A 21,733-nucleotide genomic window follows, 5' to 3' on the forward strand; every position below is an offset into this window, starting at 1 on the left:
GTCAGGGATCAACAGAGGTCCTAAGAGCCACGGGGTCGAGAGACCAGAAGTCACAGGTCAGGGCTCGTCCACACAGGTGTGAAGACCTGGCCTTAGCCTGGCTCCAGGAAGTGCCTTCGATGCCAAAACCCAGTAGGAGGTGTGCAGGCCTCGGTACTTGGTAAGCAGAAAGCGCCCCGTTCCAACTCCAGAGAGCGCCCCTGGGAGACGGGGCTAAGCCGGATGATCTGGGCCGCCTCGAGCCTCACCTCTACCCCAGGTGGAGACTCCAGCCTGTTTTCGTCGCCCTCCCAGCTTGACGACGGGCCTGTTGCCTGGAGATGTGAGCGCACTGGCCGTGTAATGGGGGCGTGAGGGCTGCAGATCCTCAGTCTCTTCTCCATCCGAGACAAGCAAACCAATAAGGACCGTCGCGCGTGGAGGGCTCCCAACACCCTTTCGCCCGATTGTGCTTAGTGAGGCTCCTTTACGGCGCGTTTCCAGACCGCTCCGGACTACCCTAAGTTCTCCCATTTATATGACTGAGAAACTGAAGAGTCCGGCGGGAAGAAGGGACGTGGGGTTGTCAAGCCCGCGCCAAAACTGAGGCGAGAGCCGCGCCTCGCGTTTTCGTAAGAGCTGGGCTCTGCGTGGACCTTCGGACGGCGGAGAAAGAGCCCAGGGTGGAGGGGGCGCTTCCGACACCTTGACCACTGAACCCACACTTCAACGCGTCCCTACTTAACAGATAAAGAGACTGAGGTGTCCAGTACGGAAGTGACTCGCGCCAGGACTCGGCGGTATGGAGGGAGTGGGAAGTAGACAGGTATTCCAGCCTCTACGGGCTACGGGCGATTAGCGCTTCCCCCTGGTTTGGGCAGGTATCCGCCCCTTTGGGGACCGCCCACTCGGGCGCCTGCCCGCTGGTCCCGACTGGCGGAAGCCCCAGGCCAATCAGGCCCTGGGGGAGGGGGGGAAACGTCGCTCTTCGGGTCCTGCACCCTTTTAGATAAGCCTGGAATGTCAAATATTTGTTCTCCGGGCAGGGCCCAACAACGAAGTAAGGCTCCTCCCGTACCCTTCCTGGAGCGCGCCTGCGCCAGGCGGAGTTGGGGCTTCCTCTATCCAAGCCTTTGCAGTAAACTCTTCACCCCAGCGGCACTCCTAAACTCCCTTGACGGACATTGTTCCTTGTCGGGCTCCTGTCTCCCGGAGTCACCACCCTGCCATCTGGGTGCTTACTTGATCTCGGTCTGACCCTTCCTGGCGCCCTCATCCGTTCAACCTTCCCGCTAGGCCTTTCCGTATTTTTCCTTCTGCGTGGGTCTCGACGTCGCCAGCTCCTCAGAGAAGCCACCCTCTTGAAATAACTTGTCCTTGGGGCACCTGGGTGGCTTAGTCGGTTAAGCTTCCGACTTGGGCTCAGGTCATGATCTCACGGTTCGTGGGTTCGAGCCCCATGTTGAGTTCTGTGCTGACAGCTCAGAGCCTGGAGCCTGCTTCAGATTCTGTGTCTCCCTGTCTCTCTGCCCCTCCCCCTGTTCTCTCTCTCTCAAAAATAAACAAACATTAAAAAAAAAAAAAGAAGTAACTTGTCCAGTGTGGCAGCTCTATCCCTCCTGGCAGCGTGGGGCGGCTCCCCTAAGCTCCTGCTCGCCCATCCGCCCACGCCCTCCTGCATGACAGTTTATAGTGCTTGGACTCTTCTTGAAAAACTAAATTCTTTAAAATAACGTTAGAGCCCCTGCGTTGCTGAGCTCCTTTACTTATCTTCAGATGGGTCCTCCCAGATCATACCACTAATAGTAAACAACCTTCACTCCTTTCCCCCAACACCAAAGGAACTTCTAAAACAATAGAAGGTTTATTGATTGTCTCCCTACATCACCCCCACCCAAACATCAGATCCTAAAGGACAGGCTCATCCCCAGTGCCTATCAGTGCACCTGGCACATAGTACTTGCTCAAGACAATGAATGAATAAATAGTTGTCTTAAGTGCTTTGCACCTTTAGCCTTTGGCTATTTCAGAACTAGTAACCTTACCTGGGGATAAGGGGTTTTTCCTGTGTGTGCTATTTCCTCTCCTACCAACCCAGCCCTTGCCCTAGTTAACCCCTGCTCTTCCTCCAGACTTTCTCCTCTCAAGTCCCCTCCCTCTGTAGCAGGGGCCCCCACTGTAGTTTGAGATTTCTGTATTTCACTGGGAATGTCTCCCATCCCAACCCAGCTACTAGAGTTCATGAATTGTTAGTGAATGAACTGGAAATCAGGTGGGTGAAAAGTAAGGCTCCAACGGTCCAGCCTATTGCATTTCCCAAACTGTAATCCAGGTACTTGGGGGCAAGGAACTTGGTCCTGTGAGCTAGACCACAAGCTTGTGGAATCCCATCCTTACCTTGGCTCTTTGAGGCCTGCTACAAAGGCCAGTGGCACTCCAGCCTTTGGGACGTGAAAGTTGGGACAGATACAGAGTGGAGATCCTTACATGGGGCCAGGAGTGTGACCATCCTTGTGGACCTACAGGGCGTCTAGGAGTGGTGTAAAAGCACCCTCCTCTCTCTCTCTCTCTCCCCCAAGCCAGAAAATATCCCACTGCAGGAGACGATTCCTTTTTTTAAAGATTGTATTTTTAAGTAATCTCTACACTCAAAGTGGGGCTGCAACTCACAACCTCAGATCAAGAATCACATGCTCTACTGACTGAGCCAGCCAGGCACCCCTCTAGGAAGGATTCTACACTGGGGTGCCTTGTGGTATCCACAGAGGCGATCCACACTCCCAAGCTCAGGGCCATCCCCACCCTCTGCAGCCCCTTGGCCGGCGACTGGGTCAATCGCTACTACCCTTTCTTATCTCCTGGGCTTCCAGGGTAGCCAGTGCATTGCCCCTCCATACAGGTTCCCAGCTACGCGCCTTTGCCATATAGCTGTTGAGTACCCACCAGAGGGCGCACTGACTCTGTCCCCTGAACAAGGTGTTGAGGCTGGAAGGAGGATCTTCCACTGGAGAGCTCCACCAAGGGCAATGCTCCAGGAGAGAAGTGAAAAGGGAAGACCCTTGATCCTGCCTCCCTCCAGCTTGAGCATCTTTGTGGCTCCGGGCTTCCTGGACATACACCAAGTTGTTAAGCTTGGTTTTCAGAACCCTCAACCTCTCTTCCACTCCCACCCACCACGTACCCCCGACACAGTGTGATTGTTCAGGTGTTCAGGCTGCTGCACATACTAAGCTCCCTGTCTGGACCACCCACCTACCTACACCTATTGTTTTCCTGGCAAATTCTTACTTATCCTTCAAAACCCATCTCTAATAATTCTTCCTCCAGGCAACATTCTTTGATGCCTAAGCCAGGTTAGACACCCTGTTCTGGGCCCCTGTTCAGAACCCCCGAGTCTGGCCTCTCATGACCCCAGAGAGACACTAGGAGCAGAAGAATAGGAGCCTCATGAGCCATGAGCTTTAAGGGAGAATCAGTTGGCCTTCAAATGGGCTCGGCTCAGAAGCCCTGGTCTTGGTTGGGTTGCCCTAAGCCCAGGCACACACCTGGTCCAGATAGGGGAGCTTGGAACTTGGGTGAGCAAGAGGGAATGCAAAGGGCCCAGTAAAAGAGAAAAGGTAAAGGCTGTTGGCTGGATTCTCTCCTGAGAAAGATACCACACCTGACCTGACTCCCCAGTCTCTGGGCTTATTCCCACATCTGGCCTTTGCCCAGAGTGTTCTCCACAGGAATATTATCCTTCTTTCCCAATCTTTTCCAGAATTCACATCCAGCCCTGTGGACCTCTCAGTTCTTTCTCTCCTCCAGGTCTGACTGGCACTAGGACCATATCCTGGAAGGGGGAAGGGTTAGAGAAGGCGGTGGGGGGGCGCGGGGGGTGTATCACTCATTCATTAAATATATGTTAAGCACCTGCTGTGTGCCTGGGACTGTGCTGGTGGTAACTAGTAACCAAAGAAGGCAATAGCCCCAGTAATGGGCAGGTGAGGGGCTTGCTCTTCTGGTGATTATATTCTGATAGGAGCCAGGTAGGGCCTGCTTCAGAGTCAATCAATGGTCATGTCTGGGCTGAGACCTAAATACAGAGCTCAGTTAAGTCCCCCAAAATGGGGGCTGCAGAGTGATCCCAATGCAACAAGTGCAGAAGTCCTGAGGGAGAATGAGGTTATTTTTTTTTTTTCAAAACTGCATTTATTGTCATATGCATAAAAGCAAATGGCGAAGCATGCTGAAACATCTTGCATTAAGCCCCAGTCTTGACTGCCATGGGGTAAAGAACACTAGATTTTCAAAACTAAATAAGCAAGTATGTAAATATGCTTACATCTTAAAATTAATTCATGTAATGTTTCTTGCTAGCTCACCCATAAGCTGACAGTTGGAACTGTTTGCTGTATAAAACTGAAGTGTACAGCATCACACTAACATTTGTATCATTCATCTACTTTAGGAAATAGTTTCTGAATTCTTTCCCCTTTTATACTGTATCAGTAAGGCAAAAAACAAACCTTTAAAGCCATAAAAAAAAAAAAATCTTTACCCAAAAAACTATTGGTGACTTGAGGGATTTTTCAGTTGTCTTACGCAAGGATGAATAGATCCAACAAGCTATTGAAACTGGAGATGAGGGAGCTGGGAGAGAGAGGAGGTGGAAGTTGGGGGAAAAGGTCAGAGTCCCCTGCAGGGTCCTCACTCACTATGACTGAGATGCATATGATGCATGCAGTAGGAGGATTATGTGTGGGGTTAGGCAGACAGTGATGGGCCTGATTTAATGTTTAATGATGACAACCTGACACAGGGAGAGAAATCCATAGGAATAAGGGCATAAATTGGGACATCAGCAAGGAGGCTACTTTGGGGATGAAAGTTTGGCATTGGGAAGGTAGAGCTGGCAAGACTTGGTGACCACCTGGTTGTGGGTCTGAGAATCAGGGAAGTATCTAGAGTCCAAGATGAACCCAGGTCTGCAGCCAGGAAGTTCATGTGGATGACAGGGTCATTGTGAGAAAGGGAGACCCTTACCTTCTGACTCCTCTCCTCTCCACAGTGCCAGCACAGACCATTGTGACTAGGCCTTAACATCCTCTCCCCGATGGCCATGGTCCCTATCATCTGCAAGGCCTGTGGGACTGGGGCACCACGGAACTGCTCCAGAGGACAGGGCCACCCTGTGAAGGGTCCATGGTCACCTGAGGCTGCTGGGTTGACAAGACATTCAGACTATCCAAAGTCCAAAGCAACCCAGGCCATCCTGATGCCTACCCTCCCTTCACTTAACTCTTGGCCGTGGACTCCTGCCTGTCCCTAGTACTGACAAAATGATCTCTATGGTCTCCCACCGTGGGCCTGCAACAGATTGGTCCTTGGCAACCCCTCTTTCTGGGTTCTAGGATGGAGGGAGGCAGAAGTTTTAAGTCCTTGCCAGGGCCTGAGGTGGGAGATAGGTGGACCTTAAAAGAGTAAGCTACTCTAGGGCCACCTGGGTGGCTTAGCTGATTGAGCATCCGACTTCGCTTCAGGTCATGATTTCACCGTTCACCGACTTCAGCTCAGGTTATGATTTCGCAGTTCGTGAGTTCAAGCCCCACATTGGGCTCACTGCTGTCAGCGCAGAGCCTGCTGCAGATCCTCTGTTCCCCCTTTTCTCCCTCTGTCCAACTTGTGCAGTCTCTCTCTCAAAAATAAATTAAAAACATTAAAAAAAAAAAAAAGTAAGGTACTCCAACCACCAGTGTTATAAGAACACAGAGGGGCAGCACTGTGACTGCTAGCAGCACTCTGAAAGGCTAGAAAGTGTTGCCATTGACCAAGAGGAAGGAAGGAAGGAATGGGTGGGCTAGAGGTCTTGAGACCAGCCAGGGGATGATCAGGGTGTTGTCTAACCCTCAGGAGGAGGTGTGTGGAGGATCAAGACTTCCAGTTTCCAAACATGCTGGTCTCCCTATCATAGGGTGACCCATGGTGCTGGCCGTATTGCCAGCCCTCAGATCTAGCCACTCTGTTCACCTCTGATTCCTCTAGCAGGGAGCCTCTGCCCTCTCTGGATCCCCAGTTTGCCTGGGATGGGAGGTGGACTCCGAAGTCCCTGCCCTGCTCTGCTGGAAAATTTGCTGATGGGCCATGGTGCAAGGTTGAGGTTCAAACCCACTTTCAACTGGGCGCGAGTACTGCTCAGTCTGATGTTGTGGCTCCATACTGCGCGCAACTAAAACAGGAGGGGAGCCCTCTCACTCGGAAACGAAACACATTGACCTAGCCTCTACCTGTCCTGCCCCTATTCCTAAACCCTGGACAGACGCAGGGGAGTCCCTGAACCCGTTGCCTGAACCCAGGTGACATCGGAGCAGGGTGTATAGAATCGGTGTAGGGTTTGCACAAAGGTCCTGGTCAGCTCCCGGTCCCCTAAGGCCCAAGAACTTTCCGAGACTCACTTCTCCCCTTCTTCTTGCTCTGACCAGGGTTTCTCAGCAGCTGCCAGCACTGGACCCTGAATCCTCCCTCGGCCCAGCCCGTTCCAGATCCCAAAGCAGGGACGCACCAGGAATCGGGCTGCGCAGCGTGGATTGTGGACACCCAAAGCTGTGCTGGGTCTCCAGCAGCGGCGAGTTGGGTGCGACCGGTCGGGGACTCAGGGCAGAGAAGCCAGGCTGAGCCCGGATCGATCGATGCGCTCGGCGCGCAGCACGGTCCAAGGAGCTGGCAGGGGATCCGCAGGGGCGAGGCAGCGAGCTCCAAACGGGAGGGACGTGTCTGGCGGCGAGTTCCTATTGGCAGGCCGTTTGGGGAAGGTGGATCCTGATTGGCCCGGCGGCCGTGGTCTACTGCGGGCGGGGGGGTTAAGCTCGTCGCCGCCGCCCCGGCCTAGGCGCCAGCCCAGGGCGCTGAATCCGCACCTCGGACCTGTAGCGGCCGTGGCACGCAATGGGTCTTCGCCTCTGTCCCTATTCTGCGGCGCTGCTCCTGGGTGGCCTCCTGTTCCTCCTGCTGCTCGTAGACCCGGCGCTCCCGGTCGGACGTCCCCCTCCTGTGGTGCTGGGTGAGGCGCGCGTACAGTCGTGGGTCCGTTTGCTCGTGCATCCGGCAGGACCGGGTGCGGGCGGAGCCGTCTTCCAGATCTGCTGTGCTCTAAGCGTGGGGTGGGGAGCATATGACTGTCTTGTCACCTGGTTCGGTCCGTCCACCTCTCGCCATGCTGGGCGCGGGTGTGGTCAACCTCTCTTCACCTTCCCCTGTAGAATAATGGGGTAAATGGGAGGGCTGCTGTTCTGTTGTCTATCAGTAATGCTATCTACGTCAGTCCCAAGCTTTGCCTCGCTTTATGTCAATTTTTTAGCTGGAGAGACCGAGATCCTTTGGCCCCACTCCTGAGGGTCGGCGGGGGAATAGGGTGTTCTCGGAGTTGGTCTCCAGGGTCCTCAGTTGTTGATTTGGGCATGGCTAGGAGGCTGTCTCTCTCGACTCTTCCAGCCCCATGTGTTTCAGGAGGCATTATTGAAAGGAAGCTTTTGGGGGAAAGAATGACTCTCCTATCCTGCCACCAAGACACCCCCCTCCCCAACTTACCAAATGGGTGGCATTGGCCTGAGGGAGGAGGCCTAAGGGAATCTGAGGATGGCTAAAGACAGAGGTAAGGGTTGGGACAATGGCTATGAACAGATGTCAGGGAGCATCTTACCCTTTCCAGACCAATTTGGACTGGGCTATGTTGGGTCTAGATGACCTTCCTGGCCAACCCCTTGGCCCTGGCCCCTGTAATTATACAGGAACCACAGTGTTTCTTTGTGGTGGTGGGCAGAGATGAGACTTCTCTGTCTTGGGGGCCTTGGATGCCTCATTCAAGCATTGAGTTGGTGGCCAGCTAGGATTCATAAGGGCAGAGACATGCTGAGGTATATGTCACATACTGAGTGTGCTGCAGCATGACCCCCATGTTCTTTCTGATGGGGGTATTTTAATGGGGGTGATGCAGATCACAGAAGGGTAGGGTTGGCTGACAATGTGGTCCCTGGGGGTTCCCACCAGGAGTTCTAGGCCAGGAAATACTCCAGGGGGATGCTGGGTTCAGGTTCACCACGGGATTTGGGCAGACTTGGCCCTGTGTTCCCTAAGTTTACAGGGATCCCTAGAGATGAGGTCTGTATTGGGTAAGCACAAAGAGTCTACCAATCCAGTTAAGGAAGGCTGCCTGGAGAATGTGGCTATAGGTGAGGCCAGGAGAGAGTTCCAGGCAGAGGAAATTACATCTCAGAGGGAGAGAGGTAAGCAATCCAGGATGTCTGGAATGGAGTTAGGGGAGGAGTGAATTGTGCAGGGCTTGTGACTGGTTGGCTCATCTAGACTTTATCCTGTAAGCACACAAGAAGTCATGGGTAGCCTAAGGAGTTCTGAGTATGAAGGGTGTGACATTGGGAAATGTGTGGTCCCTGATGGGGTCCCTGATGTGTGGCAGCCTTTTTGCTTGGATTGATGCTAACTATACTCAATTCATTCAGCTCAGTTCTTGCTTATCCTAGGTCACAGCAGAGGAGCCTTACGCCACAGCCAGAGTCACAGAATCCTAATCTGCCCAGCTTCTCAGAGAGTGAAGCTGTTGGCATTAATCCTGGGAAACCCCATGGTGGGCAGTGGAGGAGCTGTTCCTGGACACACAGCAGGGACCATCAGAGGATCAGCCTCCAAGGGTGACCACCTTCTATGAGTGAGACCCAAATTGGTGGTAGAAACCAAAGAAGTGATACAGAAGAAGACTTTGGGCTGGTGGAGGACTGTAACAAGTCATTTCTACCCCAACCTCAGTCTCCTCATCTGTAAAGTGAGCATAGTAAGGATGTTCTCTCCCAGTGTTATTTGAGGTGAAAGTTACATGGATGTCTTTTGTCCTAGTTTTAGGCAAAAAGGGGCTTAGGAAGTGACCACTGCTATTTTTAGAGGCCACACAGCCTATCCAGGACAAAGAGCATTCAGGCACAGCAAATCTGGTGACTTCCTCCTTGAGCCATTTCCTCTTTGCTGCAGACAGTGACCAAGGTCTCTGCACTGTCATGCTGAGGACCCCCCATTTCTGCATCTGTGTTGTTAAGGGAGGTGAACGCAGGTGCCACACCTGCGTCTCATGGTTGTCCTGAGGACACTGTGAGATGATGCAAAGGGAGGGCATGCCCTGTGCAGGGCTAGGTTTGTAGAACCCAAAGAATGCCCAGGAGAGCCAAGAGCTGATGGTTCACTCAGTGATCATGGATCCTAAATGGTGATATGCTTGGAAGATGCAAGAGCATGGCATGTAGAACCAAGTGAGGCCTGAAAGGCCAATGGGAACAATATTCTGGCAAGGGCCTTGAATGTTGGGTGATGAAGCCATGGGGATGGGTTTGAGTCTCACAAGGGCCTGAGGGCTCTGTGTGTATAGACTGACTAGACTGGCTTGGGCAGAGAGAAGTTATCCTTGGGCCTTGTCACACCCTCCCCTACCTGGCTGTGGCTGGACTGTTGTGTTGTTTCAGGGTAGCCATCTCTGACACAGGGTCCAGGTGTGCTGAGAGCCTAGGGCCCTCCAGATGATCTGCCCTCTGGAAGATTACTGGGCTCTCAAGAGGTTGGCAGGTACCATTACGAACTTCTCTCAACTGTGTTTCTGTTCATTGCCACCCCATCCACAAGCCTGTCCTAGAGTGCCTTCTCTGGATTCAGTTTTGGCTAGTTAAGTGGCCCAGTGCTTTGTCCTGTTTGCCATTCCTTTGAATAAACAAGGCCCTACTCTGTAGCCTGGGACAGCTATAGTAGGAGGCCTTTGGGTGCAAGCCTCAAGGATCTCCAGCCTGCCGGTCCAGGGCCTCATGACTGTTCTGTGTCCCCCTGCAGTGCCTGGTGATTTGGGCAACCAGCTGGAGGCAAAGCTGGACAAGCCAACGGTCGTACATTACCTCTGCTCCAAGAGGACGGACAACTACTTCACCCTCTGGCTGAACCTCGAGCTGCTGCTACCTGTCATCATTGACTGCTGGATCGACAACATCAGGTGGGGGCTGGGGCACAGATGGGGTGCTGCTCACCGAGGTTAAAGAAATTTCTAGAACCTATTTCTGTCTCATCCCTGCTTCAACAGACCCTGAGGTCACTGACCTCTTGCCCTTCTCACTTCCCCTGTCTAGTCAGCACCACCTCTGCACTCTCGGAGACAGAACTTTCTTCCTCCCTTTCTTGCAGCTCTTGGCTCTACTCTCTCTAGTTCATGCCTTGTGCTTTACACCCTATACATGGATTCTTTTTTTTTTTTTTTTTAAGATTTTAATTAATTAATTAACTGACTGATTGATTTTTAAATTTCCATCCAAGTTAGTTAGCATATAGTGCAACAATGATTTCAGGAGTAGATTCCTTAACGCCCCTTACCCATTTAGCCCATCTCCCCTCCCACAACCCCTCCAGTAACCCTCTGTTTGTTCTCTGTATTTAAGAGTCTCTTATGTTTTGTCCCCCTCCCGGTTTTTATATTATTTTTGCTTCTCTTCCCTTATGTTCATCTGTTTTGTATCTTAAATTCCTCATATGAGTGAAGTCATATGATATTTGTCTTTCTCTGACTGACTAATTTCACTTAGCATAATACTCTCTAGTTCCATGCACATAGTTGCAAATGGCAAGATTTCATTCTTTTTGATTGCTGATAATACTCCATTGTATATATACTCACCAATTCTCCTTTATCCATTCATCCATCGATGGACATTTGGGCTGTTTCCATATACTTTGACTATTGTGAATAGCACTGCTATAAACATTGGGGTGCACGTGCCCCTTCGAAACAGCACACCTATATCCCTGGGATAAATACCTCATAGTGCAACTGCTGGGTCATAAGGTAGTTCTATTTTTAATTTTTTGAGGAAGCTCCATATTGTTTCCAGAGTGACTGCACCAGTTTGCATTCCCACCAGGAGTGCAAAAGAGATCCTCTTTCTCTGCATCCTCATCAACATTTGTTGTTGCCTCAGTTGTTAATGTTAGCCATTGTGACAGGTGTGAAGTGGTATCTCATTGTGGTTTTGATTTGTATTTCCCGGATGATGAGTGATGTTGAGCATTTTTTCATGTATCTGTCAGCCATCTGGCTGTCTTCTTTGGAGAAGTGTCTATTCATGTCTTGCCCATTTCTTCACTGGATTATTTGTTTTTTGAGTGTTGAGTTTGATACGTTCTGTATAGATTTTGGATATTCACCCTTTATCTAATATGTCATTTGCAAATATCTTCTCCCATTCTGTCAGTTGCCTTTTAGTCTTTCTGATTGTTTCCTTCGCTGTGCAGAAGTTTTTTGTTTCGATGAAGTACCAATAGTTCATTTTTTATTTTGTTTCCCTTGCCTATGGAGAGGTGTTGAGTAAGATGTTGCTGTGGCCAAGGTCAGAGAGGTTTTTACCTGCTTTCTCCTTTAGGATTTTGATGGCATCCTGTCTTACATTTAGGTCTTTCATCCACTTTGAGTTTATTTTTATGTATGGTGTAAGAAAGTGGTCCAGGTTCATTTTTCTGCTTGTCGCTGTCCAGTTTTCCCAGCACCTTTTGCTGAAGAGACTGTCTTTATTCCATTGGATTTTCTTTCCTGCTTTGTCAAAGATTAGTTGGCCAGAAGATTTTATTTTTTTTATTAAAAAAATTTTTTTGTTTATTATTTTTGAGAGAGTGAGCAGGGAAAGAGCTGAGAGAGGTGGGGGGGCGGGGACAGAGGATCCAAAACAGTCTCTGTGCTGACAGCAGAGAGCCCGATGTGGGGCCTGAACCCATGAACTGTGAGATCAAGACTGGAGCCGAAGCTGGATGCACAACCAACTGAGCCACCCAGGCATCCCAGAAGATTTTATTTTTAAATATTCTCTACATCCAACGTAGGGCTCAAACTCACAACCTTGATAGAAAAGTTGCATGCTCTACTGACTGAGCCAGCCAGGCACCCCCTTACATGTGGATTCTATGCTTCAGCCCCTATTAATAGCCTCAACGTGGCCTCCATCCCTTCCCTTGCCTCTGAGTTGACCACTCACTGGCCCCTCAACTTCTTGTTCCTCCTGGGACATACCATGTCTCCATGTCTTTATACTTTCAGCCTGGAATCTAGCTCTATACCCTTTGCCTGATAAATTCCCTCCATTCACTCTTTAATTTTTTTTTTTTTTAATGTTCATTTGTTTTTAAGAGAGAGAAGGAGAGAGTGAGCAGGGGAGGGACAGAGAGAGAGAGAGAGAGAGAGAGAGGATCCAAGCAGGTTCTGCACTGTCAGCGCAGACCGCGATGTGGGGCTCGAACTCACAAACTTTGAGATCATGACCTGAGCTGAAGTCAGACACTTAACCGACTGAGCCACCCAGTTGCCCCCCATTCACCCTTTAAAACCTGAGCCTGGTCCCTCTGTAAAGTTTCCCCTGCCACTCCCCCAGAACTCTTAACCTTTCCTTCTTCCATGCCACATGTCTATTCCCTTTAATCTTTATCAGTTGCCAAACTTTGTTTCCAAGGATGTTTCCCTGATAATAAAATAATACTGTATTGAAAATTACCACTTATTGGGGCGCCTGGGTGGCTCAGTCGGTTAAGCGTCTGACTTCGGCTCAGGTCATGATCTCGCGGTCCGTGAGTTCGAGCCCCGCGTCGGGCTCTGTGCTGACAGCTCAGAGCCTGGAGCCTGTTTCGGATTCTGTGTCTCCCTCTCTCTGACCCTCCCCCGTTCATGCTCTGTCTCTCTCTGTCTCAAAAATGAATAAACGTTAAAAAAAAAAATTAAAAAAAAAAAAAGAAAATTACCACTTATTGAATATAGGCACAGCCTGTGCTACATACTTTCTTTCATTTAGTCTTACAGCAACCCTATGAAACAGGTACTGTTTTCAACCTTGTTTACAGACGAGGAAACCTGGAAGCTCGAAAAGGTTACAAAGTTGCCTAGGGTCACTCAGCTAATGAGTGGCAGAACTAAGATTTGAACCCAGAATTATGTGACCCCGGGCTAAGACTGAGCTCACTGAAGGCAGAGGTTGCATATCTCTTTTATCTTTTTTTTTTTAATTTTTTAATGTTTATTTATTTTTGAGAGAGAGACAGAGACAGAGTGCAAGCAGCAGAGGGGCAGAGAAAGAAGGTGTATTTCATTTATCTTTATAGCGGTAGAACCAGGAACAAATTGGTGCTCAGTAAATGTTTGAGCTGAATGGAGTCTCACAAATTAAAGTTTTTTTTCTGGAGATATATTAGCTAGTTCTTCAGGTGCCTTGCCTTTCCCTGTTGTTTATGATGCCTACTTTGTTGACTCTTTCCTCTTTTGTATGTGATCAGGGTTATTTCTGGGCTGTTGATCTGCAATTCTATTTTTACACCAGAGACGTGGTCTCAGGTACTGCCAATCGGAGGTGCAGGCTGATACTGAGAGTGGCTTGTCTACCTTCATTGGACATCTGACATGTTTAGACTTTCATCTGGCACAGAGCTGCTTTGTCCTTGTAGAAAGTTTTCAACACTTTTCTGTAGGGATAATCTACAGATCACCTTAGAGAAAGTGGGCCCCCCGGACCTATTATTTAGGTCTATGTTGGGTATCTTGGTCAGCTTTCTGTGGCTGATCTTATGGAGATTAGGACTCAGGACCACCAAGAACTTCAGGTCTAGGCACCTGTGTTTTCTTGGGCACATTTGCCTCCTTGGTATCGGGTAGGCCAGAACCAAGTTCCTGGCCTAGTACAAAGCTTTCCTTCTGTCTCCCACCACCTTGTCCCATCATTTTTCCACACCTTGCCCACCCACCTACACAACAGCCACAGGTGTTCAGGCCCTAAGGTGGTGGTTTCTCTGTTTGGGTCTGTATGCTGCACTTATCATCTCCTTTGCCCTGTGATGTATTGTGGTAGGTGGTAGGAGCTAAATCCATGGAGATGGGGAATGGGAGCCTGTAAGATTAGGCTACCTGCCTTTTGGGTCAAGCATGATGTTGATGGCAGAGCCAGGTCTGATACTTCCCTTTTCCAACCAAATCCAAGACCTGCATTCTGAGGTTGATGACATTGAGGAGGAGAAGAAAATATTGCCTTGACAGGGGCCCTGGGTTTAATCTTTGGAATGAGTCTTGTTTGGGGTCCTCTGTTGGACTTGGTTACTCTGATTTGTGCTTTATAAAGTTTGTTACTTTTTATATACTTTATATACTTCTTATCAGACATGAGAATAGTAAGGGAGTGTGGCTTAGGATAGAGGGAAGTATTAGGACACACCATGTTCAGTGTCATCCCTGGATCACCAGCTCAATATCCCCACCCCCACCCCTGACAGGCTGGTTTACAACAGAACATCCCGGGCCACCCAGTTTCCAGATGGTGTAGATGTGCGTGTTCCTGGCTTTGGGAAGACTTTCTCACTGGAGTTCCTGGACCCCAGCAGAAGCAGTGTGGGTATGTAGCCCTTCCTCATGCCCTCCAGGGAATGGGGCTGGAAGTTCTGTATTCCTAGAGTGGGAGGAATGCTATTAGTTTGAAATGAGCCTGTAAACTGTCTCTAATCAGTGTAGGCACAGAGCCTTATAGCACTCCTTCAGGGATCTTCCTACAGTAGATGTCACAGTCTCCTTGTTGGGTGTGGTGTGGGTGGCTGGCACTGGCTGTCCTTTCTACAATTCTCATACATTTCTGTCTACAGGTTCCTATTTCCATACCATGGTAGAGAGTCTTGTGGGCTGGGGCTACACACGGGGTGAGGATGTCCGGGGGGCCCCCTACGACTGGCGCCGAGCCCCAAGTAAGTGGTCACTCTTGCTTCCTCTCTGAGGTCTTAGGAGGTGGGGACGAGGAGGTCACAGCCCCCAGGGGCCCTGGGCTCTCCCCTGTCCCCCAGGGCCTCTGGTGTCTAGCCTACCAGTCACAGCTACCACCACTGGTCAATCTGTCCTGTCCTTCTCCATCCCTCACCCTAGGATTTCTGGGCCTCTGAGCTCTGGGGAGAGATAATGAGGCTGAGGAGGGGGAAAGGACCTCCTACATTTCCTCCTTTCCTGGAAAAGGAGGGAAAACCAGACCACTCCCAGTTGGATTTTAGCATTTTCCCCACCCGCCTAGTCCTGGATCTGGCCTGAAAAACATTCAATGGTTCAGGCCCCAGGACCCTTCCTTCCTGACCACCGCCTGGCTCTGGCCTACAGATGAAAACGGGCCCTACTTCCTGGCTCTCCGGGAGATGATCGAGGAGATGCATCAGCTGTATGGGGGCCCTGTGGTGCTGGTTGCCCACAGCATGGGCAACATGTACACACTCTACTTTCTGCAGCGGCAGCCACAGGCCTGGAAGAACAAGTATATCCGTGCCTTTGTGGCACTGGGTGCGCCCTGGGGGGGCGTGGCCAAGACTTTGCGTGTCCTGGCCTCAGGTAAGACCCTGCCTGACCCAGTTTGGGGGGCCGATGTCAGGGATGGTGCCCTCTCTTTCCTTCTACAGTGTCCTCCTGGGCCACCCTCATGTCTCTTCTCCAGAGTGGGATGCTTTTTTAAACATCTCCTTTTCCAAAAGAGGATCTATCATTAATTAATTTCATCTCTCTAGTTGATGGCTCTTGTTATCTGTGTAAGTTTTTTTGCTGCATGTTCACAGAGTGGCACAACTGTTGGTCACTCAGGTATTTGCTTGTGTACATGTGTACACACGTACACTATGCTCTGGCCTGGCTGGCCTAACTTGGTTTGACCCAAAGTTCTTTGAGGGAGCCTTCTCCCTTTCTCTTACCCTCATCTTTCCTTCTTCATGCCCACCTTTGCCCCAGGGAAGGAAGGTTGGACTCCAGTTTCCTGTTTATGAGTCATACGTCCATCTGTGGCAGCGGGGAGCCTTTGTGGGTAACACAGGGAGGAAGCAGGTGCAGATTTATTTGGGCCTGCTTGCCTGGCAGTTGGCAAAGTCACCTCCTTCCCTGTTTCTCCCCAATCCACCTGCCTTTTCAGGGCTATCAGAGCCTGCCAGCTATAGCCATGGGGCTTTCCTCCCTCTGCTAGGACTGGGAATGAACCCGTGGCCCCTCATTTTAGGAGCCACGAGCCACTATGCCAAGCGTCTGAGGAACTTTCTTCCTCATGTCATCAACACTGCCTGACCTACTTGCTGGACAACCGATGGTTGCAATCAGGTCGGACACAGTGCGTCTCCCGGTAGTGACCTTGGATTGCCTGGACAACGAGTCCGGATATAACAAGGACTCATGACAGCCATCTACTCTGTCCAACCTGGACCTAAAAGGACAGATGTGGGCACGCATGAATTTGAGACAGGAAACCGTGGTGAGGTTCAGGTCTCAGCCTTTCAGAGCTTCCCTGTGAGTCTCCTTAGATTTCTGCCTCAGATTCTGAGAAACTGTTCTGTCAGGTCCCGGCAGTCTGGATTAGGGGCAGGGTAGGGGGTGGGGTGGTAGTCATGGACCCCTACCTAGGGGCTTTCCTTTCCTCAGGGGTCCTACAGCCAGACCTCACAAGGCAGAGCTGAAAGCCTGTTCGTCAGTCAGAAGGTGGGTTGATGGATGGCCAGGGTCCTGAATAGGTCAGAGGGCCCCTGTTTCCAAGTTCTGGCTCACTCCTCAGAGGCCTCCCTGGCTCTGTGTTGTTGGCATTCCTGTGTGTGAAGGACCCTCGCTCTGCCTGCAGCCTCCCCTCCTGCTGTGTCTCCCAAAGACCTGGCTGCCCAGGTCAGTGACACGTAGGAGAGTGGGGTACGACCAGGGCTGGCTGGCTGCAGGTCTGAGCCTGGGAAAAGAAAAATGTTTTTGTAACTCAGTGTAAGAAAAGAGAAAGATGAATGTGTCCCTGGGCTGACAGCCTGCTGATTCACCTTCCACAAGGTCAGTGCCCACAAGCCTGGTAACAAATGCTCAGAGGAGGGTACTGTTTACACAATGAATCACCTTGTGGGTATGTGCTGCCTAAACCTCTGGTGAGGAAATGCAGAAGGAAAGAAACAAGTCATGGCGGTGTGCTTCCCAGATAGAGCAAAAATAAAGGGAACTGTGGGGGAGTTATAATGAGGACGACAGTGTAGAGGTGCCGGAGTGCTGACTGGGCCCCTGACTGGGGCCCAGCGGGGGGCCTGGTGGGGACCGTGCTGCCCTGCCAGCTTGTCCTGAGCACAGACTGAGAAAGCCGTCTCCCTGCAGGAGACAACAATCGGATCCCAGTCATTGGGCCCCTGAAGATTCGGGAGCAGCAGCGGTCTGCCGTCTCCACCAGCTGGCTGCTGCCCTACAACTATACCTGGTCCCCTGAGAAGATCTTCGTGCGTACACCCACAGCCAACTACACGCTGCGGGACTACCGCCAGTTCTTCCAGGACATTGGCTTCAAAGATGGATGGCTCATGCGGCAGGACACGGAGGGGCTGGTCGAAGCCACAGTGCCCCCTGGCGTGCCGCTGCACTGCCTCTATGGCACTGGTGTCCCCACGCCAGACTCCTTCTACTATGAGAGCTTCCCAGACCGTGATCCCAAAATCTGCTTTGGTGATGGCGACGGCACTGTGAACTTGCAGAGCGCCCTGCAGTGCCAGGCCTGGCGCAGCCGCCAGGAGCACCAAGTGTCACTGCAGGCGCTCCCGGGCAGCGAGCACATCGAGATGCTGGCCAACGCCACTACCCTGGCCTATCTGAAACGTGTGCTTCTTGGGCCCTGATTCCTGTGCCAGGCAGGGCTGTGGGATGGCGTGGCCACACCTGGTTCTCTTGGCTACCGTGGCCCGTGAGGTTAGCAGTTTGTGACTGACTGACTAATGTCCTCAGTCTGGGGTTGTGAAATATCTGCCATTGGGAAGTGCTGTTTCTTATCCTTTTCTCTGTGGATGTGAGGAAAGAAGAAATAGTCTGGACTCACTTGAGGGATCCTTGCTGAAAAGAATGCTGCTGCTGCTGCTGCTGCTGCTGATGATGATGATGGAATTGCTGTGACCTCAGGACTGGCTCTGCAGGTGGACTGGCTGGCACCTGGCCTCAATCCTGGACTGAGGGGTCATTTGTTTCTCCTACCCCTGTGGCCTTTTCACATTTACCCACTGGGCCCTGGCCCCTTAGTCTTCTTGTGGGGGATATTACTGAGGTGTGGTTCCTGTCCCTAAAGGTCCCAGGGATGGTCTGGTCCCTAGGGGATCCTTCCCACACACTGGCCACAGGTAGGCTTGATAGTGGCTGTGGGTGGCTGGAGCTGCTGGCTTCCCTGTGGCCTAGTTGCTCAGCAGCTTGACTGTCGCTTTCTGGAGGCAGCCTGGTTCCTCCTGCAGGCAGGGGCGAGTTGTGTTCTCCATGGTTCCCAGGTCCCGGGACATTCACTCCTACCTCCCTCACCTCCAAGAACAGCCTAGCTCAGGATTGGGCAGCATATGGCCCTCTAGTTCTTGGGGGCTGCGTTCCAGGAGCCTTGACTCCTGTGGTTGGGCTGTTACCCACAGTATTGATGCTGGCTCCCTTCCCTCTGGGAATGTGGTTCAAGGATGAGAGCAGGGCCAGTGCCATGGCCTTTTAGGTATTCATGAAGAAAGAGAACTCAAGGAAGCAGTTAAGGCAGCTCGGGGTATCCCTGCTAAATCCACCACCACGTTGCCACCCAGCCCTAGGGTTTTTCTGGCACCCGTGTGGGCTGGTGCAGAGTTGAGAGGAGGTAGAACTCTTTCCCATTTTGCCCAGCACCTACTCCCACCAGGCAGCTCAGTGGTGCTTAGTCTGCAGAGACTAACCCAGAAGCTTGAGTCGTCCCTGAGAGAGCCAGGTGCCTTGGGGCTCCCCTGGTAATTTCCTTCCTTTCCAGAGGTGCTGCATGGATCTCCCTATAATAGCAGGGATGGAGAATCTGGATCTGCCTTGGTGGCAGTGATCTCCAAGTGGTCAATGGCTCTAGGCCAAGACTTGAGTCTAACCTCTAGGATGGGACCCCAGAGCCTCAGTCAGGCTGGACTGTGCTGCTCTCCCACAAGATTTCTGTGAAGCTGGATTTTTTTGTGTGGTAAACATACCCAGCATCTCTCTCCTTTTATTCCTGAGTGGTGTGCTCCGTACTGGGGCTCTGAGCAGGCTGTACCTTGATTCTGGCAATAAAAATACTCTGGATGCTGTGAAGTGCCCTGGCTTAGAGTCTCTTCTGAGCATGAAAAGAGGGAGGTAATGGAGGAGTGACGACGCTAGAGAGGTAGGTAATCAGGGGCTAGACCTTTCCTGGGGCCTTGATGGGTTCTCTCAGCACCAAAGCATTGCTCCTGTGCACCTATTTGGGCTTGATCCTCCTGCCCCCTCTCCTGGAATCTATTTCCCCTCCTGGGCCTAAGAACCAGGACCCGAAACATTCCCATTGGAAAGGGAGGGCTCCTGCCCTCCCTCTACTCCTGCTTGGTGTATAAACCCCACATGCTGCCCCACAGCTGGGGGCTGAGGACAATCCCGCAGGTCACCCTGGCTGGACTCTCGCTCCCGGCCTTTTTGTCCTCTCTCATCTTTCAGGTCTCAGTGTCTTTTGACCCTAGAGTTCTTTTTAGGACGCCATCCTTCTTTGTTTCTTCAGTTTGCCCACTGTCTGTCCCTCTCTGGGGACAGAGACTGACAGAAGAGGAGAGACTAGGCTGAGACTAGGTGTGGACAGAGACAAGGAACAACACTGGGAACCAAGTGGAGATGGATAAAGACAGAGAAACAGAGCCGGAGACAGGGAAACATGCATAGGGATGACATCCAAGCCTTAATTCTATGGTGCAGAGCCCAGAGTAGGGGTTGGCGGCAGTGGGGTGGTGAGAGCCCCAGTTCCTGCCCTGGGCCAGCCTGGGCTTCAGGCTTCAATACACCCTGGGCCACTAGAGGGCACTCTGAACCCTCTCACAGCACTATTTATTGGCAAAACCTGGAAGAAATGTGGCCCAAAGAGGGGGAGGATGCCAAAGGATACACAGGTCCAGCTGTAATTGCTGGCCTTGGTGAAAGGATGACAACACAAAAGGTCCTTACCTCCAGGTCGTACCCAGCCTGACTCCCAGCTCTGCCCTGACAGCCACCGTCCCCTGCTCCCCTTGTGGTGGCCTTACAGCTGCCTACTCACCCCTGACCTGTTTCAGCCCCACTGCCATGTTCGATTTCACAGCTGCTGAGAGAGGGCATGGAGTCATAGCAGGCTATAGTTCACGCTACTGGGGTCCAAATCTGAGTTCTACCGGCTCCAGGCTACTACATACGGAGTCTCCCAACTTTTCTGAGCCTCAGCTTGCTTATCTGCAGAATGCGGCTGAACAAATGTATCCTGCAGGGTGGTCCTGAGGAACACTGATGGTGCTGGAGAACATCTAATTCCGTGTTTGGTGCATAATGGGCTTTCAGATGGTGGATTGTTATAACTGGGTTCTATCCAGAGATCTGGATGCTGGCAGGTCATGTACGTGGCTGTTGCAAGGGTAAGTGGACTGGCTGCCACCGAGTGACACATATGAGCAGAGTTCTTACTTTGCCTGCCCAGAGAAGCAGAAGGAATGGATCCAGGGGACAAAGGGTCAGATTCTAAAGACTCCAAATATGCACATACTCTCATTCACACTAAAGGACGGTATTCCAAGCAGAGAGCACAAGGAGGGCAGTAGCAATGAGGGTTCTTCAAGGATCACTGTCTCAGGTCTATAGGAGAATGGAAGTGTTTTTAGGCAGAGGAGATACAGTCATTCCCATGTGTATTTTAGGAGCAATCCCTACCCTATAGGGATGGGTTAGAGGGAGCAGAGTAGGGATTGGGAGGCTACTATAACTGGGGAGAAGAAAACCATGAGAAAACCTGCAGGTCTTTGGGGGACAGGAGGAGGAAGCTTCCAGGGTGCTGCCCATCTCTGGCTGCGTCATTGGGTGATGCAGAGCAGGAGATTGGGTATGGTCAGTCTCAAACTATAGGATGTGCAGGTGTAAACACGTGTCTGTGGGAAATGACTCCATGGCCCAGGAGAGAGCTATGGCTTGAGGTTGTGGACGGGAAGCTAAGGGGGAAGGCTCAGCTGTCCAAGAGGTCAGAGAGACCCTAGAAAAGCCCCAAAGCTATCAGAAGGAAAGGACCCCTAGAAGGAGATGGTGAAGCAGCAGCCGAGGTAGAGGAAGAGGATAGGAGGGTGCAGCTCCCCCAAGAGAGTGTCGGTAGGGTCAGACAAGATAAGGATCAAAAAATGTCCCCCAGCCTGAGCCCTAGGGAGGCGGGGGGTTGGTTACAGAAGCCAGTTAGTGTCCGTGTGTCTGCTGAGGCTCCGATGGACGGGAGCTGGGCTGAGCTAGGAGTTTGGGAGAAAACGTTTTGGGTCTGTGTGTCTTCCTAGGGTGCGTAGCGGAGGGGTTGGCTGAGAACAGGGTACGGAGGCTATCTAGCGCAACTTGTGTAAGCTGTATGGCCAACAGCCATAAAGGAACGGGCTGCGGGGGCCATTTAGAGCGAGGGTGGTTGGGCCCAGGTCACGGCCCTCCTGGGGACAGGGAGCCAAGTGCACGCAGACGTCGGGACGGCACACTGAGCAGAGCCTTCTGATCCCTGAGGCCGCCGCGATGCCCCCTAGGCCCAGAGGCGCCGCCGCCTGCGGACTCAGCACGGAACTAGGCGTCCTGTCCCGACGCGGCGCGCGCTGTCGCGATCCGGCGGCGCGTGACGTGGCGGGGGCGGGGCCTCAGCGGCCCGGGCGGCCGTGGCGGTCGAGCTGCTGAGCATCCTGTCGGCGCTTGGCTACCGCGAGGTAACGGGCCGCGGGCGGGCGC

General features: G+C 51.8%; 2 protein-coding genes across 8 annotated transcripts in view; both read left to right on the top strand.

Moving 5' to 3' along the window:
* The first annotated feature begins 10 nt into the window (after positions 1-10).
* Positions 11-19,090, top strand: PLA2G15 (phospholipase A2 group XV). Of its 7 annotated transcripts, XM_019455500.2 has the most exons (8): positions 11-779; positions 6,441-7,018; positions 9,841-9,997; positions 14,293-14,411; positions 14,656-14,754; positions 15,280-15,379; positions 16,032-16,129; positions 17,147-19,090. In XM_019455500.2, the coding sequence occupies exons 2-8, from the start codon at positions 6,904-6,906 to the stop codon at positions 17,656-17,658; spliced, it is 1,200 nt and encodes a 399-aa protein (XP_019311045.1). In that variant the 5' UTR covers positions 11-779; positions 6,441-6,903; the 3' UTR covers positions 17,659-19,090. The 7 variants fall into 7 exon arrangements, with proteins under 7 accessions (XP_019311045.1, XP_053762561.1, XP_053762562.1 ...); XM_053906587.1 differs by lacking the exons at positions 11-779; positions 16,032-16,129 and having other exon boundaries at positions 6,468-7,018; positions 17,147-17,368; XM_019455498.2 differs by lacking the exons at positions 11-779; positions 16,032-16,129 and having other exon boundaries at positions 6,469-7,018; positions 15,155-15,379.
* A 2,523-nt stretch (positions 19,091-21,613) lies between these two features.
* SLC7A6 (solute carrier family 7 member 6) overlaps positions 21,614-21,733 on the top strand; it is a 36,024-nt gene continuing 35,904 nt past the window's right edge. Inside the window, exon 1 of the mRNA XM_019455475.2 lies at positions 21,614-21,711. The gene's annotated coding sequence lies outside the window, so the exon portion shown is untranslated. The remainder of the gene's footprint in view (positions 21,712-21,733) is intronic.

This window comes from Panthera pardus, unplaced genomic scaffold (assembly GCF_024362965.1).
Source record: "Panthera pardus isolate Hobbes unplaced genomic scaffold, ASM2436296v1 HiC_scaffold_19, whole genome shotgun sequence".
Lineage (NCBI taxonomy): Eukaryota > Metazoa > Chordata > Mammalia > Carnivora > Felidae > Panthera > Panthera pardus.